This window comes from Macadamia integrifolia, chromosome 11, assembly GCF_013358625.1.
Source record: "Macadamia integrifolia cultivar HAES 741 chromosome 11, SCU_Mint_v3, whole genome shotgun sequence".
In the NCBI taxonomy this organism is placed as follows: Eukaryota; Viridiplantae; Streptophyta; class Magnoliopsida; order Proteales; family Proteaceae; genus Macadamia; species Macadamia integrifolia.
The window spans coordinates 3,175,662-3,192,413 of NC_056567.1; the positions used below are offsets into that span (position 1 = coordinate 3,175,662).

The following is a 16,752-nucleotide window of genomic DNA, read 5'->3' on the forward strand; positions in this document are numbered from 1 at the left end:
GAATGACTAATCTATATAGCATATTCATGATGACATGACTAGATTAGATATAGTTATATGAATGCCAAACAAATGCCTTGAAACAAGGCCAAACGTCTTCTCTCCACTTACTTGTAGCGTACAAGGATTCCCATTCGGTACGGGTGAGATCCGGAGCGAATCGGGTAAGATTTGGTGAACCTAACATAATTGAGCGGGGTTAGTACTTCACCATTTTAGAATCAAAATTAAGGAAATACGATGTCAAAATCGTGTTTAGAACGTCAAAAGAAGGTCACACGTCCGATTTGGGTTCGATCGGACATAAGGATCACCTTCGGGGCCACACGGGTGGGTCAGACAGGTGGGCTGTCTACCCACCGGTTTTACCCACCGGTTGGACCCGCCGGTAGGGCCAGGGTAGTACCCGCCGGTGGTACCCACCGGTTGGGCCAGGGACCCCTTGCTAGGACCGGCGGGTAGGTACCCACCGGTTGTACCCGCCGGTGGTACCCGCCGGTTGGGCCCGAAGGCCCCCCTGCCTTCTCAGGTGGGTACCCACAGGCGGGTAGGAGCCCACCGGTTGTACCCACCGGTCTTGGCGGAAAAGACATTGTTTCTTCCCCATTTTTTCCATTCTTTGGGGAATCAAATGGGGCTTTTCCCCACCCATTCTTCACACCTTCAAGGTCCTATAGGATGGTTCTAACCTAGATCTAGGTTAGATTCAAGTGAGGGAAAACCATCTTACCTTCTTTGCTCAAGAACGACTTCAAACCCTCCAAATCACTTCAAACTCACAATGCTTCTTCTACCTTGTCAATATCTCTTCCAATCCTTCAAGATCAACACATAAATCATCTATTAAACCTTAGATTCATCATTTCAAAGGATATTTACAAGCTCTCAAGAAACCACACTCGAATCAAGGGTTTTGAAGCTTGGATAAGGTGAATGTTCACAAAACCCAACTTTTCTTACCTCCAACTGTAGATCTAGAGTTGAAGATCACTCTCCCGGCACCGGAATGAGAAGATCAAGCTTCGGCGCCACTGAAATCCTTCCTTTCTTCCTCTTCCTTCTCTTCCCTTCTTCTTCCCCTTTTCTTTTCTCTCTCCTCTTTACTTTCCTCACCAACGTACGGGGGTAATAAATGTAAAGAAAAGAAAATCATAAAGCCTTATATATACCATTCCTAATTAAGTGAATAGTGCACTTGGATGGGTCACTCAGGTGGGTGCACCCACCTGTCCTACCCACCTGAGAGCCAAAACTTGGGATTTTGACCGGGTTCGGACCTCGGTGCGAACCCCACCCCAAGCATACGATGTAGCATAAATATATACCTTAAAATACGGATATAATACCTGTTTTATCCGTACATAGCCTTATGGTAGGTGCACGTACACGGTTTGGGCACTCCCGTCTCTTCTGGCACTGGCTCAGACTTGTCGGGCCAGCCGGTGTTTAAGGTCACCCGTGCCATCATAGCCCATAAGGAACCCGGTCTAATTTCCTCTGGCTCGGTTCCTGCATGGTTAAACCGGTTCAACCACGAAATCAGACCGGGTTTAAGAAGCGGGGTATTACAGGTGCAATACCGTACTCCGATCCGGGCAAGAAGGCGATCACTAGGATAGATGCAATACCATACCTAGGACTAATTTGTGCAAAATTAAAATAAACAAATAAAAGAAGCAAGACCAAGAACTCAAAGTCCGGAGAAATAAAATAAAAGCTACATAAATAAAATAAAAGTTGCTTCCGGATCTACGTTTCATAGTCAAGAGGTGCTTCTGTAGGGTTCTTTGTGAAGATAGAACAAGAAGCAAGCTGTAGATGCAGATGCAGATGCAGACGCAAAATTATAATTTGAAAAATAAACTTTGCTTATAATTTGGAGATCTTTGAGTATAAGGTTTGGGTAGGCTTAGGTTAGAGGATTTGAGGAGAAGAAGAAGAAGGGTATTTGGATCTTTGATGGAGCTTTGAAGTTTTTTGAAGCTAATCTTTGAGGGCAATCAGACTTGGAGGGGATGATCGGAACCTTAAGTTGTTGGTGAAGACCGGTGGAGCTTTGAGGTAGTTTGACAGAGGTTTGTCTTTGAAGAACTTAAGAGGGGCGATCCTTGGGGAGCTACTCTCTCTCTAATTCTGATTTTGGGAGAAATCTCACAAGTGGTTTGTGAAGAGGGGGAGTGTCCCTTTTATAGAGAAGGGACACATTTACATTTCATTTGGGTTTGCAGTGCATTTGAATTTCATTTGGTACTATTCTAAATTACATTTGGAACAGTACCAAATTCAATTTCATTTAGTACTGTGCACTTGAATTTGGAGTACTATCTGAGGGCACTATTGGCGCCGAAGTTGAGATTGATTCCATCCTTTGATTTGGAATCTTCTATCTTGGCCGTTGAAATGGAATCCTTACTCTTGGTCTTTTGATTTGGAATCTTCAATGATCATACCACGGCATTCCATGTGTCTAAGATAATATTTTCTGCATTAGTTTGATCAAGGAGTTTGTACCATATTTAACTGAACTTGGTATTGGCCTGACTGTCCTTTAACCTGGGACAGTAGCAGTACCACCTTTCCTCTAAGAGGTTGTTCGTGGTTAACTGACTAGGTGAGATAACGACATCATCAGTCGGCTAGTTTAGAACCGTCCTAGCAGATGCCAAATCAATGTTTGGTCGTTGATTTTGATTTTGATGTGGCCCGACAAGACTTGCAGAAGGTTACTGTTTTGAATTTGCTTGAAGATGATGCCTTGCTGGAGGGAACATCTGGCTCATCATCAGAGGGGTCTTGGGCCATTTGTTGAGTGTAGTAGTAGATTGTCATGGAACTTTTGATGGAGCTGAGGCTGTAAGCTCCGTCACTTGATTTCCCTTCTGAGTCAGAGCTGAGTTCAGCGAGGCGAGCCAGAAGGGCTTCTTTTTCACTTTTGATGCTTGATTTTGAGGAAGCCGGGAGGGCCAGGATTGGTTTGAGGCCCGTGAGGCTTGGATGAGGGGGTCATTTTTTCACATTTTGAGACATCACAATTGTCCCACCATTTGACATGGTAAACACGTAAGAGGATGGGGGCGATCCAGTCCTGGGTTTGGAAGTCATTGATCTCATAGTCCCAAAAAAGGATCTATGCTAGGCGGCAGTGGAGAAAGAACCAGAGGAGATCAGACTGGTGAGGTTACTATTGAGTGTGTTTACAAAATACTTGGAAGGATTCTTGTATTTGCTGGGGAAGGATATCGACCATGGGGCAGTAGTGATCCCCCTAACGAGGAAACCAGAGGGGTATTTGGTTATTGAACTTATAGTTAAAACAAAAGAACCAGGAATGCCTGTTGTTCCTGTTTTGGAATAAGAATGCTTTGTACCATACCTCCTGGTAGTCATAGTAATGATACCCGAAAGGGGTATAGGTATTTGAAAAGCTTTTACAGGTGAGCAGATGGTTGTTCCACTCTTCAAGGCTAAGGATTTTGCATATGGTCACAGTTGTGTGTGTGACCAATGATGGATCATTTCTGTCGAAATTAAGTTTGAGCTTGACAGAGTCAGTGTCGACAAGAATGTATTAATAAAATTCTTGTTTTTTTGCTGTTGTAGGGGAGTAATAGTGCCATCCTTGAAAGATCTGTCGAGCCATGTTTGATAGAGAGTCCATGTAATTTTAAAGGCCTTCTTCAATAGTGAAGAGATCTTCTTTGAGGGGTTTTTCATGGTATTAGCTTTTGATTTTGGATCCTTGGACTATTTGAAGAGGTTTGGCCTGGGTTGTTTGGAGGCTGGAGCTGATTTTGTTTGTGGTTTGAAGGGGGCCGACAGCTGAGGAAAGGATTATGGTATGAGAATATGGTCAATTTGTAGAAGCCAACTGGGATTGGCTACGGGTGATAATTTGGTTTGATGGAGCGACAGTAGTACCGTAGCTGGATTTGGATCGAGCAAGGGAATTTGAAGAAATGGACTCTTTTGGGAGAGCCATTTTCAGAAGGTTTATTTGAGGAGTCTAGCCCTGTAGAAATTCACGAGTAAAGAAGTCAGGGACATAATTGGATTCTCCTTTAATATATTCAATTTGAAATTCAAAAATTGAGAGTAAAGCTTGCCATCGGGCAAAAATTTATTTTGAAGCTAAATTTGAGACATCATTTTGTAAAACAAATTTAGCAGCACTGCAATCAATATTAACTAAAAATGGTTTATTTAATAATGCATTTTAAAATTTTTGTATGCAAAGGACAATGGAAAGGACTTCCTTTTTTATAGTACTATAGTTCTTTTGTGCAGAGTTTCAGGTACCGGAGGTAAACTGGACAAGTTGTTCTTTGCTTTCATTTTGGAGTCTCTGTTTGAGAATTCCTCCATATCCGATGTCTGAGGCGTCTGTTTCAACTATTTTGAAAGCCTCAGGGTTTGGAATAAACATATAAGGAGTTTTTTTTAAATAATTTTTTAATTGTTTGAACGGCATTCGTCTAAGCAGAAGACCAAGGTGCCGGATTCTTTTTGAGCCTGAGATAAAGTGGCTCAGTAATTTTGCTAATTTGGGGAAGAAAGTCTCGGACGTAATTTAAACTTCCTAGGAACCTTTGTAACTACGTTTTGTCTAATATTTGGTCAGGGAATTTATCACTAAAGGATATAGCCTGATCGATAGGGGTTAAGGTACTTTTTTCGATAAAATGTCCGAGAAAGCAGACTTTGGTGAGGAAAAACTTCATTTTTCTTTTTGAAAGGACGAGGCCGTTTGATTTTATAATTTGGTAAAAGGTTCGCAGGTGTTGGAAATGCTGCTCAATTGAATCCGAAAAAAACTAGAACATCATCAATATAGACAAATGTAAATTGTCCATATAAATTAAAGATGTCATTCATAATTTTTTGGAATTCACTAGGAGCATTTTTTCGGCTAAATGGCATGACATTCCATTCATAAAGGCCAAAGGGGATTGTAATGGTAGTTTTATAACGATCTTTCTCATGAAGCTGGATCTGCCAGAACCTAGATTTCATATCAAATTTTGAGAATATTTTAGCTTAGTATATTCTTTGCAAAAGATCCTTTTGGTTGGGAATTGGATAACGAACCCATTGAAGGGCATCGTTAAGGGGTTTGTAGTTAACAACTAACCTTGGAGTACCTCTTTCGATTTCAGAGGCTTTGTTAATATAGAAGGCCGTACAGCTCCAGGGGGAGGTGCTGGGCCGAATAAGGTTTTTGGTTAAGAGGTTGTTGATTTCTTATTTGCAAGTTTCAAGAAGTGTGTGATTCATTTGAGCAGGCAGTGCTTTGGTCGGGATTTGGAGTTCAAAAAATTCTTTGGCGTAGGGAAGGAAAATCATATGTTTCTTCCGATGCCAGAAGGCATCGGGGACCTCAGAGCAAAGATTATGCTCAAATTTGGAATGGAGTTGGTTTATCTGGTGAATACTTTTGGGATAGTTGATCTGCTCCGTAATTCTTTGATGAAGGAGCTCAGTTTTGAGGAAATTTAATTGTTTAGTTTTATTAGTACTTTGGTTAATAGAAGTTTGAGCTTGTATGAAAGGAAAAACAACATTTTGGCCTTGAAATTTGGTAGTTATACTATCTTGGGTAATTTTGAAAGGTGTAATAGTTTGGTCAAGGTCTTTAGCCAGAAGGAAGGTTTGGGGAAGGCAAAGACCATTTTTGAGTACATGGGTGTTGGATAGTTTGTACTGGACATTCAACCCGGACCCATTTGCGGTTGCAAGCCGCTGGGTAGTACGCTCATAGTACTGGATTGGAATGACACCTTCATTGATACAGTTAAGCTAGGCTCCTGAATCAACAAGGGCAATGGTTGAGAGCTTAAAAGAGGTATTAACCACAAGAGTTATGTGGATGTACCAATTTTGGGAAGAAATGCTAAGGATAAATCCTGGAGGAGGGGTGTCATTAGCAAAAGGATTTTCAAAAGGTTCATTTAGAATTGGTTCTTTGGTTGTAGGGTTTTGCGGAGGTGTTTATCGAGATAGAAGGGATAATTGTTGTTTGATACTTTTGATTTCATGCTGTAGAGTTGCAGTAGTAGTCTCAAGGGTTTTGATTCGGGTGAAATGGTCAGGGGTTGAGATTTGTGTTTTATCAAATTTGTGAAGTATATTTTGTAAATTATAAGGTTCGACAGTGGTTTGATTTTTAATATTTTGCTTGATGTGTTCAAGGCACGCCTTTTTGTGTTCAGGATCTATTAAATTATCAATATATTCAAAAATGTTTGATTGGGGGGACGCTCGCAGCATGCAAACGGATTTGGGAGCACAATCTTCACAACTTAAACCAATAATGTAAGAATCACAAGCATATGCTTGAAATTTGTCATTATCAGTTGAGCTGAAGATAAAATGCTCGGAAGCTTGAACTTGGTTTAATTTGTAGTTTTTCTCATCAAAAGATGAGAAAGAACTGTCTTGCAAAAGGGCTAAACTTTGGGATTTTTTTCTTCATAAATTTGTAAAGAATTGATTCTTTTTTAAACTCGACAATACTTGGCGATGTGGTCAGGTTTACCGCACCTAAAACATCCTTGGGAAGTTTGATCTGGTTTAGATTCTCTTTGATTTTTAGGTGCCTTGAAAGGCTTCTTGTATCTGTTAGGTTTTGGTCTTGAAAAAGATTTTTGGTAAAACTTTGGAGTTGTGAAAGATTTGCGGGGAACATAATTTTTTGATTTGTAAAAATCTTTATAATATTTACGAGAAGATTTGTGTTTATATTTATGTTTTGTAGGTGGCCTAAGGGGAACAAAACCAAATTGCTCACAAAAACCTCCTAACTCTTTTTTATAGAATTTGTTTTCCTTGTTAATTTGTCTCTTTAACCTGATATCAGTGCACAGGTCTAAGCCCTCTTCATGAATCAAGTTAATAATTTGGCTGTAAGTCATTTGGTCATAGGTAATAATCCCATCATTTTCTTTGCGGATGCGTTGTTTGATTTTTTCTGAAAATAAAGTTAGGAGACCTGTAAGAAATTTTTCTTTCCAACAGGGAAGGTTTGTGTCAGGTCTGGTTAAAACTTTAGTCAGGAAGGTATCTTTGTACCATTTGAAGTCATATAATTTTTTATACCTAAGGTTTGATAATTGTTCGGTTATTCTGTCTTTGAGACAAGAAGGGTACCTAAAAAATAATTTGCAATGCTGAAAATAGGAGTATTAACAGCATCTTCTATAGGTTGACCTTCGGCTTCAAGAAGGGGAGTACCGTCGGGGGTAGTTTGGACGGCCATTAGAATTTCAGTTTTTTGGTCATCAGTCAGGATTGATCTACACCAAAATCATATCGAATTCACCACCACCTGTTATATGGTGTCAGAGCCACAGTGGTGGTGAATTCGGTTTATTTTGTTTTGTAGATCTCTTTTCTTGTGTAATCGCTTTTATTTTAGTTTTTGACGGAGTACAAGCCTTTGGACTATTGGGAGGAGTGGCAGCAGAGTGTAAGACCACGTTTGTGCCCAACTTAAGTTCAAAATACCCCTTCAAATGACTAGATCTAGGAGGTTACACCAAAATTAAAAATTTCTCAAATAATGAATCGTCTATCCCGCTCCATGTCGATGAGATCGGCAGGTGAGGCGAGCACAAGTTCTACTATGCTCAATTATGATGAACAAATAATGAATATAGACAAAAGACTTCAAAGTTGGGATATGCCCAAAATTTCACAAAGAGAAGTATATCAAAATGACTGGCAAACATATTTCGAGACCATAAAAACCATTGAACAAACTATTAATTTTACAAATGAAACGCAAGAAATCACCCTTTTTGATCCCAGGTCTTTACAAGACCATCTCAAAAACAATTTTAATTATGTTCAAATCGGCCTCGTTCAGGTGGCCATCAAACCCCTTCACCGTGAAGGCCTAACACTTTCATGTTATTGGCCTTACGTGACCAAAGATTCTTAGATTTTGATGATTCCCTTCTGGGAGCCATTAAAACTAGCCTTTGTTATGGTCCTGTCCATTTTAATGTTTATCCGGACATGTCTATAACACTCACAGACCCAAATATTTTACATTCCCTCAAAATTAATCTTAAAATCCATGGATACATAATGATGCACGGATCAATTCCTATTGCTATCATTCATCGTATCAAATACAAGCCAATGAAAACTGTCAAACCCAGAGCCCATAAACGATCTCCAAAAGGACAAACCCTTTACCTTGAATCCGACTGTATCTAAGGTCAAATTGTTTATCCTATGCTCGTTTAGTGGAAAGATATCTCTTTCCCAGATGAGTGGAAATTACAGACCACTACACCCCAACCCTAAATCTCAAACACCAATATTCAGTCCATCTCCCAAACAATAGATGGGTTAGTCACCCTTCGCTTCAACCGACACATTCCCCCTCCAGTTTACCAAAGTTCCCTAAGTCTTGCTCTGATGCATCGACCTCTTCAAACTTTTGTCCCTTGAGTTTTCCCCCTAGGACTCCTCCTCCTATTCCAAACCTTTCTGGATTAAATTCTGGCCAAAATGTCATCCATGAAACTTATGAGACCTCGTCCTCTGTTCCCGACTCAACTCCTTCTGATCAAAATCACCCCCAATCTCCGACCCAGTCTGAGGTGGCTCCACCTCAACATGACCCAGGAGTCTATATGCTCCAAACCAACAAAGAATATCAAATCGACAAGCCCCTTCCACGAACCAATTTCGAATCACCAAAAAATAGACCAAAACATGATTGGTTCTTCAAAACTTTTAATCTTGAACAACAAGATCAAATTAGAACAAATTGGTATAATTTTATGACAAATTTTAAAACAAATGTTTTCTTTTTTACATACTTTGATATTTATGCCCAAGATAATAATTTAGATTATCCATGGCATAATCAAGTTTGTACTCAAACTGCTACCCATAAATCTTGGACCCTTAGCACCGGTCCAACTATAACTGCTATCCATCCCCCGGTGGAAAGTATGAGATACACCTTCAAAAACACGGAATTAACTGCTTCTCCATTCAAAGTTGCAGAACAAGATAATCCAAACAAAAAACAAATTGAACAATTAAATTTTATAAATTTAAGTCTTCAAACCATAGGTGATCAACTCTCTTGAGTTGAAAGCCTTGTCCAGCCAAAACCTGTGGCCTCTTCATCCCAGATCCCGGCCATTATTCCTCCTTGTACCCCCCTTTCCAAACCATACAACATTCCACAAACACAACAAAGAGAACTTAACAAATCTTTTTTACTTAACCAAATCAATTATCGTCTCGCAAATTTAGAAGCTCCTGACACACCAATACAAAATCAATCAACTGCTGAGTCTGTTATCCATCAAATAGACGCTCTTTCAAAATATTCTTCGAGTTACTCATCCAGTTCTGACTCGGAGAACCCCCAAGTTAACCAAATTGGCCAATGCTCAACCCAACATCCGATCTTTCCTGACCTTCAAATTGAAGCTTGAGGAACTGCTCCTCAAGCATCTTACCAAAGTGGAATCATCTATGAATAGAACATAGATGGTTTGTCTGAACATAATCTCATGAACAAATTACAAGAAATGACCATAGTAAGTAACGCACACCGTATCAAAATATATGGCTGAAAGTGTTGTTGCAACCTTGCTTATTTCTGGCTTTACCGGTCAACTCAAAGGTTGGTGGGATTATGTCCTGACTGACGACAGAAAAACTAAATTCTAATGGCCATCCAAACTACCCCTGACGATACTCCCCTTCTTGACGCCGAAGGTCAACCTATAGAAGATGCTGTTAATACTCTTATTTTCAGCATTGCAAATTATTTTTTAGGTAACCCTTCTCGTCTCAAAGACAGAACAACCGAACAATTATCAAACCTTAGGTGTAAAAAATTACATGACTTCAAACGGTACAAAGATACCTTTCTGACCAAAGTTTTAACCAGACCTGATGCAAACCTTCCCTGTTGAAAAGAAAAATTTCTTATAGGTCTCCCAACTTTATTTTCATAAAAAATCAAACAACGCATCCGTAAAGAAAATGATGGGATTATTCCCTAAGACCAAATGACTTATGGCCAAATTATTAATTTGATTCATGAAGAGGGCTTAGCTCTGTGCACTGATATCAGGTTAAAGAGACAAATTAACAAAGAAAACAAATTCTATAAAAAAGAGTTAGGAGGTTTTTGTGAGCAATTTGGTTTTGCTACCTTTAGGCCACCTACAAAACATAAACATAAACACAAATCTTCTCGTAAATATTATAAAGATTTTTACAAATCAAAAAATTATGTTCCCTGCAAACCTTTCACAACTCCAGAGTTTTACCAAAAATCTTCTTTAAGACCAAAACCTAACAGATACAAGAAGCCTTTCAAGGCACCTAAAAATCAAAGAGAATCAAAACTAGATCAAACTTCCCAAGGATGTTTTAGGTGTGGTAAACCTGGCCACATCGTCAAGTACTGTCGAGTTTCAAAAAAAATCAGTTCTTTACAAATTTATGAAGAAAACAAATCCCAAAGTTTAGCCCTTTTGCAAGACAGTTCTTTCTCATCTTCTGATGAGCAAAACTACAAATTAAACCAAGTTCAAGCTTTCGAGCATTTTATCTCCAGCTCAACTGATAATGACAAATTCCAAGCCTGTGCTTGTGATTCTTACATTATTGGTTTAAGTTGCGAAGATTGTGCTCCCAAATCCGTTCGCATGCTACGAGCATCCCCCCAATCAAACATTTTTGAATATATTGATAATTTAACAAATCCCGAACACAAAAAGGGGTGCCTTGAACACATCAAGCAAAATATTAAAAATCAAACCACTGTGGAACCTTATAATTTACAAAATATACTTCACAAATTTGATAAAATACAAATCTCAGCCCCTGACCATTTCACCTGAATCAAAACCCTTGAGACTACTACTGCAACTCTGCAGCATGAAATCAAAACTATCAAACAACAATTATCCCTCTTACCTCGACAAACACCTCCGCAAAACCCTACAACCAAAGAACCAATTCTAAATGAACCTTTTGAAAATCCTTTTGCTAATGACGCCCCCCCTCCAGGATTTATCCTTAGGTACATCCACATAACTCTTGTGGTTAATACCTCTTTTAAACTCTCAACCATTGCCTTTGTTGATTCAGGAGCCCAGCTTAACTGTATCAATGAAGGTGTCATTCCAACCCAGTACTATGAGCGTACTACTCAGCAGCTTGCTACAGCAAAATGGGTCCGGGTTGAATGTCTAATACAAACTATCCAACACCCATATATACAAAAATGGTCTTTGCCTTCCCCAAACCTTCCTTCTGGGCAAAGACCTTGACCAAACTATCATCCTCGGTCAACCATTCCTTGAAACTCTTAAACCTTTCAAAATTACCCAAGATAGTATAACTACCAAATTTTAAGGGCAAAATGTTGTTTTTCCTTTCATACAAGCTCAAACTTGTATTAACCAAAGTACTAATAAAACTAAACAATTAAATTTCCTTAAAACTGAGCTCCTTCATCAAAGAATTACGGAGCAGATCAACCATCCCAAAACTATTCACCAAATAAACCAACTCCGTTCCAAATTTGAGCATGATCTTTGCTCTGAGGTCCCCGATGCCTTCTGGCATCGGAAGAAACACATGATTTTCCTTCCCTACGCCAAAGAATTTTTTGAACTCCAAATCCCGACCAATGCACGACCTGCTCAAATGAATCACACACTTCTTGAAACTTGCAAACAAGCAAGCAACGACCTCTTAACCAAAAACCTTATTCGGCCCAGCACCTCCCCCTAGAGCTGTATGGCCTTCTATGTTAATAAAAGCCTCTAAAATCGAAAAAGGTACTCCAAGGTTAGTTGTTAACTACAAACCCTTAACGATGCCCTTCAATGGGTTCGTTATCCAATTCCCAACCAAAAGGATCTTTTGCAAAGAATATACCAAGCTAAAATATTCTCAAAATTTGATATGAAATCTGGGTTCTGGCAGATCTAGCTTCATGAGAAAAATCGTTATAAAACTGCCTTTATAACCCCCTTTGGCCTCTATGAATGGAATATCATGCCATTCAGCCTAAAAATACTCCCAGTGAATTCCAAAAAATTATGAATGACATCTTTAATTCTTATGGATAATTTACAATTGTCTATATTGATGATGTTCTAGTTTTTTCGGATTCAATTGAGCAACATTTCAAACACCTGCGAACCTTTTACCAAATTATAAAATCAAATGGCCTCGTCATTTCAAAAAGAAAAATGGAGTTTTTCTCACCAAAGTCCGCTTTCTCAGACATTTTATCAAAAAAAGTACCTTAACCCCTATTGATCGGGCTATATCCTTTAGTGATAAATTCCCTGACCAAATATTAGACAAAACCCAGTTACAAAGGTTCCTAGGAAGTTTAAATTACGTTCGAGACTTCCTTCCCCAAATTAGCAAAATTACTAAACCACTATATCTCAGGCTCAAAAAGAATTTGGCACCTTGGTCTTCTGCTTAGACCAATGCCGTTCAAATAATTAAAAAATTAGTTAAAGAAATTCCTTATATGTTTATCCCAAACCCTGAGGCTTTCAAAATAGTTGAAACAGACGCCTCAGACATCGGATATGGAGGAATTCTCAAACAGAGACTCCAAAATGAAAGCAAAGAACAACTTGTCCAGTTTACCTCCGGTACCTGGAACTCTGCACAAAAGAACTATAGTACTATAAAAAAGGAAGTCCTTTCCATTGTCCTTTGCATACAAAAATTTTAAAATGCATTATTAAATAAAGCATTTTTAGTTCGTGCTGATTGTAGCGCTGCTAAATTTGTTTTACAAAATGATGTCTCAAATTTAGCTTCAAAACAAATTTTTACCCGATGGCAAGCTTTACTCTCAATTTTTGAATTTCAAATTGAATATATTAAAGGAGAATCCAATTCTGTCATTGACTTTCTTACTCGTGAATTCCTACAGGGCCAGACTCCTCAAATAAACCTTCTCAAAATGGCTCCCCCAAAAGAGTCAATTTCTTCAAATTCCCTTGTTCGATCCAAATCCAGCTACGGCACTACTGCCACTCCATCAAACCAAATTATCACCCCTAGCCAATCCCAGTTGGCTTTTGCAAACTGGCCATATTCTCATGCCGTAATCCTTTCCTCGGTTGCCGGTCCTCTTCAAACCACAAATAAAACCAGCTCCAGCCTCCAAACAACCCAGGCCAAACCTCTTCAAACAGTCTAAAGATCCAAAATCAAAAGCCAATACCATGAAAAACCCCTCAAAGAAGATCTCTTCACTATTGAAGAAATCCTTGAAAATTACATGGACTCTCCATCAAACATGGCTCTGATACCATATAACAGGATCGATCTACACCAAAATCCAGGGAAATAGGGTTCTCCTAGTTCTGTATGGTGAGAAAAACGAGATCAATGCAATACCGTACTCCGATCTAGGCAAGAAGGCGATCACTAGGATAGGTGCAATACCGTACATAAGACTAAATTGTGTGCAAAATTAAAATAAACAAATAAAAGAAGCAAGACTAAGAACTCAAAGTCCGGAAAAATAAAATAAAAAGTACATAAATAAAATAAAAGCTGCTTAATCGGATCTATGTTTCACAGTCGAGAGACGCTACTGTAGGCTTCTCTGTGAAGATAGAGCAAGAAGCAAGCTGTAGATGCAGATGCAGATGCAAAATAATGATGCAAAATTATAATTTGAAAAATAAACTTTGCTTATAATTTGGAGATCTTTGAGTACAAGGTTTGGGTAGGCTTAGGTTAGAGGATTTGAGAAGAAGAGGGTATTTGGATATTTGATGGAGCTTTGAGGCTTGTTGAAGCTAACCTTTGTGGGTGATCGAACTTGGAGGGGACGATCGGAACCTTGAGTTGTTGGTGAAGACCGGTAGAGCTTTGAGGTAGTCCGACAGAGGTTCGTCTTTGAAGAACTTGAGAGGGACGATCCTTGGGGAGCTACTCTCTCTCTAATTCTGATTTTGGGAGAAATCTCACAAGTTTGTGCCCACTCTCACACACCTGCCGAATTAAGGATAAGGAGTGGTGGGATTTGGATAAGATTTCAACACTCCGAAAAAAAAAAAATTGATCAATCCATTTAATCCTTATCCAGACACCATCCTTGCCAACATGGAAGGATACCAATTCAATTTCATAAGGTAACAAAAGAGGGGTTGGCCTTTTCTCACAGTCCCACTACTAGTCAACCTCGACACCTTTCAAGATTTGACTTGGAATCTTAGTATACCATTTCTCTGGAGCAAGGATAGAACTTAGAAGCCAAAGCAAAACCTTGTTTAAGAGGTGGATTAGGGATACTCTCTTAAGCGTTGAAATTAGAAACGATTGGTTTGTGAGAGAGTGGATTATGGTTATTCTCTTCTTATGACTGGTTTGAGTGCATGTTAAGCATCTTCTTGTCCTAAATATTCTTTGAGTGGAGCACAGACCAAGCGAAACTCCCTCGTCTGAATTTTCTGTTTTATACATTCTTTTTATCTCTGTGTCTCACGGACAGAAAATTTTGTCTTTTTTTTTTCTTCAATTTATTCTATATTTATCTGGTGGTTCTTCTGAAGTAAATATTTTCTTCAAGAACTGGTCGGTGGGGAGACACGAAATGTTAACTGCAGCCGTTGGATTGGAGCCTTTTCGATTGTACATTGACTCAATTCAATGACTATTTGACCCATTGATGAAATAAAAGAAACTCAATCCAACGTTTTCTAGCCAAGGTCCCACAATTTAATACCAATCCATTTTGGCCTTTTTCTTTTCGTTTCGTTTTCTCTAGGACGGAATATATCCAATAGAAGGACCATTTTACGCAGGTAGTGGCCGTTGTGGTGGAATCTCCCTCCCTCTCTCTCTCTCTCTCTCTCTCTCTCTCTGAGTCACTCTGTCTCTGACTCTCAACAGAGGTTTAATGGCGACGAAGTTATCGACCCTTTATGTGGGGCATGGCTGGCATGGATTTAGTTACTCCGATAACTGGAATCCACGGATGCCTGTAACTCCTACTCGCTTACTACCCATCTCCTGCAAGATGCGTCAGAGGGCCTTCAGGTTTTTTCATTTTTTCTTATCTCTTTCAATTTTTAAGTTTAGTTCACTTTGGCGAGCTCACTGACCGGTTTTGATCCATTATTGACCGCTCTTCAGTTTCCTTTACTAATGAAATGATGGATTTTCTATTCTGCGATCGTTTTTAAATTATGCGGGTTTGTTCGATTTTGGGATCCTATTTTGAACTGTGACATGGGCTATTTCTCTTTCCTTGGCTACTTAGTTTGTCAGCTCTTGTTTCTTGGAATTCGTGGATTTTTTTTTTTTTTTTTGTGATGTTTGCTTCTTCTCCCATTGGTGGTAGTTTTCTTGAATTCTTCCATTCTCTTCTTACATTTCAGCGAAAATTTTAGCTTCATATCATTCTATTTTCTTATTCTTTCTGTTGTTTTGTCAATTATCCGGTTTGGTTTTAATTCGGATTTTTTTCGTTAGTATTATTATCCATGATCAATTCTATTTACTACAGAAATTTCATTTTCAAAATGTGATTGGTTCTTGATAGAGTTTTCGTCCTGTCTCATGCAAGATATAATGTCCTTTCCCCCTTTGATTAAGAAATCTAATGGGGTATTATGATAGTGAGCTGTTGACTCTAGGATATCCCTTCAACTTTTGGCTGAATTTGAGTTGAAGCTTTAGAATAATGTTGATATTATAGATATCTGTATGAATTTTTAGAGAGTGCTTGTCAATCCCAAATTTTATCTTGCTCCTCTTTGGTAAGAAATCTTTGATTTGAATGCTATTAAGGGCAAGCCTGGACATGTTGCCTATGAATGTCCTAAAAAGAAGCCTAGTGTGGTGCCATCACCATATAGGTCCGGTATGAAGACCTTCTTGCTGTGGTGCCGTCACCATCCAGGTTCCCCCTCACATCCATCATCCCCATCTCCTGGCCGTCTCCTTCCTTCCCCTCCTACTTCCCAAAATGGTCCAACTTTGAGTGCCCTCTTCAGTCAAGCTCTAGTGCTCTTCCAAGAAGGTGTTCCACTTCACTTTGTCACCCCAAGGTTATGGGACCTTCAAGATAGCTCATTTCCCCTTTGTGTTGCTGGACGATGAGGCAAATCTCTGTTTGGGCACTTCTTCACAAATGACCTCCTCTTTCCACATCGTGAAACTATCCCTTGCGTAAAAATGGTGAATCCAAGGTAATATTGAGATTACCTGATGGATAATGGATATTTTATCTTCAAGTTATTTGTTGAACATGGAAAATTGTGTGCTTTGGAAGGTAGACCGTGGCAGGTCTAGAGAAATTCAATCTTCCTTCGTCAGTGGACTCGCTAACTCCAATTGCATAGTAGCGGCCTCAATACCATCCCTCTTGGATCTCCCTCCTTGGTGCATTGATGGTCTCAACATTGTTGGCTTAGTCCTAGGAACTCCGCTCTTCTCCAATGAGAGGACCAAGAAGAAATATTGCTTAGATTTTAATTGCCTTTGTATTGAAGTGACTGATGATGAAGACCTGCCTTGTCCATCATGATGAATGATGGGGAAGATTTCTCTTTCTAGCAAGAACTCGCCTACGAATGGAAACCTCCTCAGTGCTTGATCTGCAAAACCTTTGGCTATGAATCATGGTTATGCACCCCAAAACCAAGGTTCAAGGTATCGGGTTTCGACCCTTGGGGAGACTGAAATTTAGGTCGAAACTTGAAAAATTTCAAGGAAACC

At 39.3% G+C, this 16,752-nt stretch overlaps 1 protein-coding gene across 2 annotated transcripts in view; it reads left to right on the forward strand.

The window, feature by feature from the left end:
• Positions 1–14,812: 14,812 nt before the first annotated feature.
• LOC122094424 (probable starch synthase 4, chloroplastic/amyloplastic) overlaps positions 14,813–16,752 on the forward strand; it is a 56,214-nt gene continuing 54,274 nt past the window's right edge. Inside the window, exon 1 of one of the 2 annotated variants that reach the window (XM_042665225.1) lies at positions 14,813–15,069. In XM_042665225.1, coding sequence (XP_042521159.1) covers positions 14,930–15,069 — 140 coding nt within the window. In that variant the 5' untranslated portion in view covers positions 14,813–14,929. Of the gene's footprint in view, positions 15,070–15,134; positions 16,224–16,752 lie in introns of those variants that run through there. The other variant, XM_042665226.1, reaches the window with a different exon arrangement.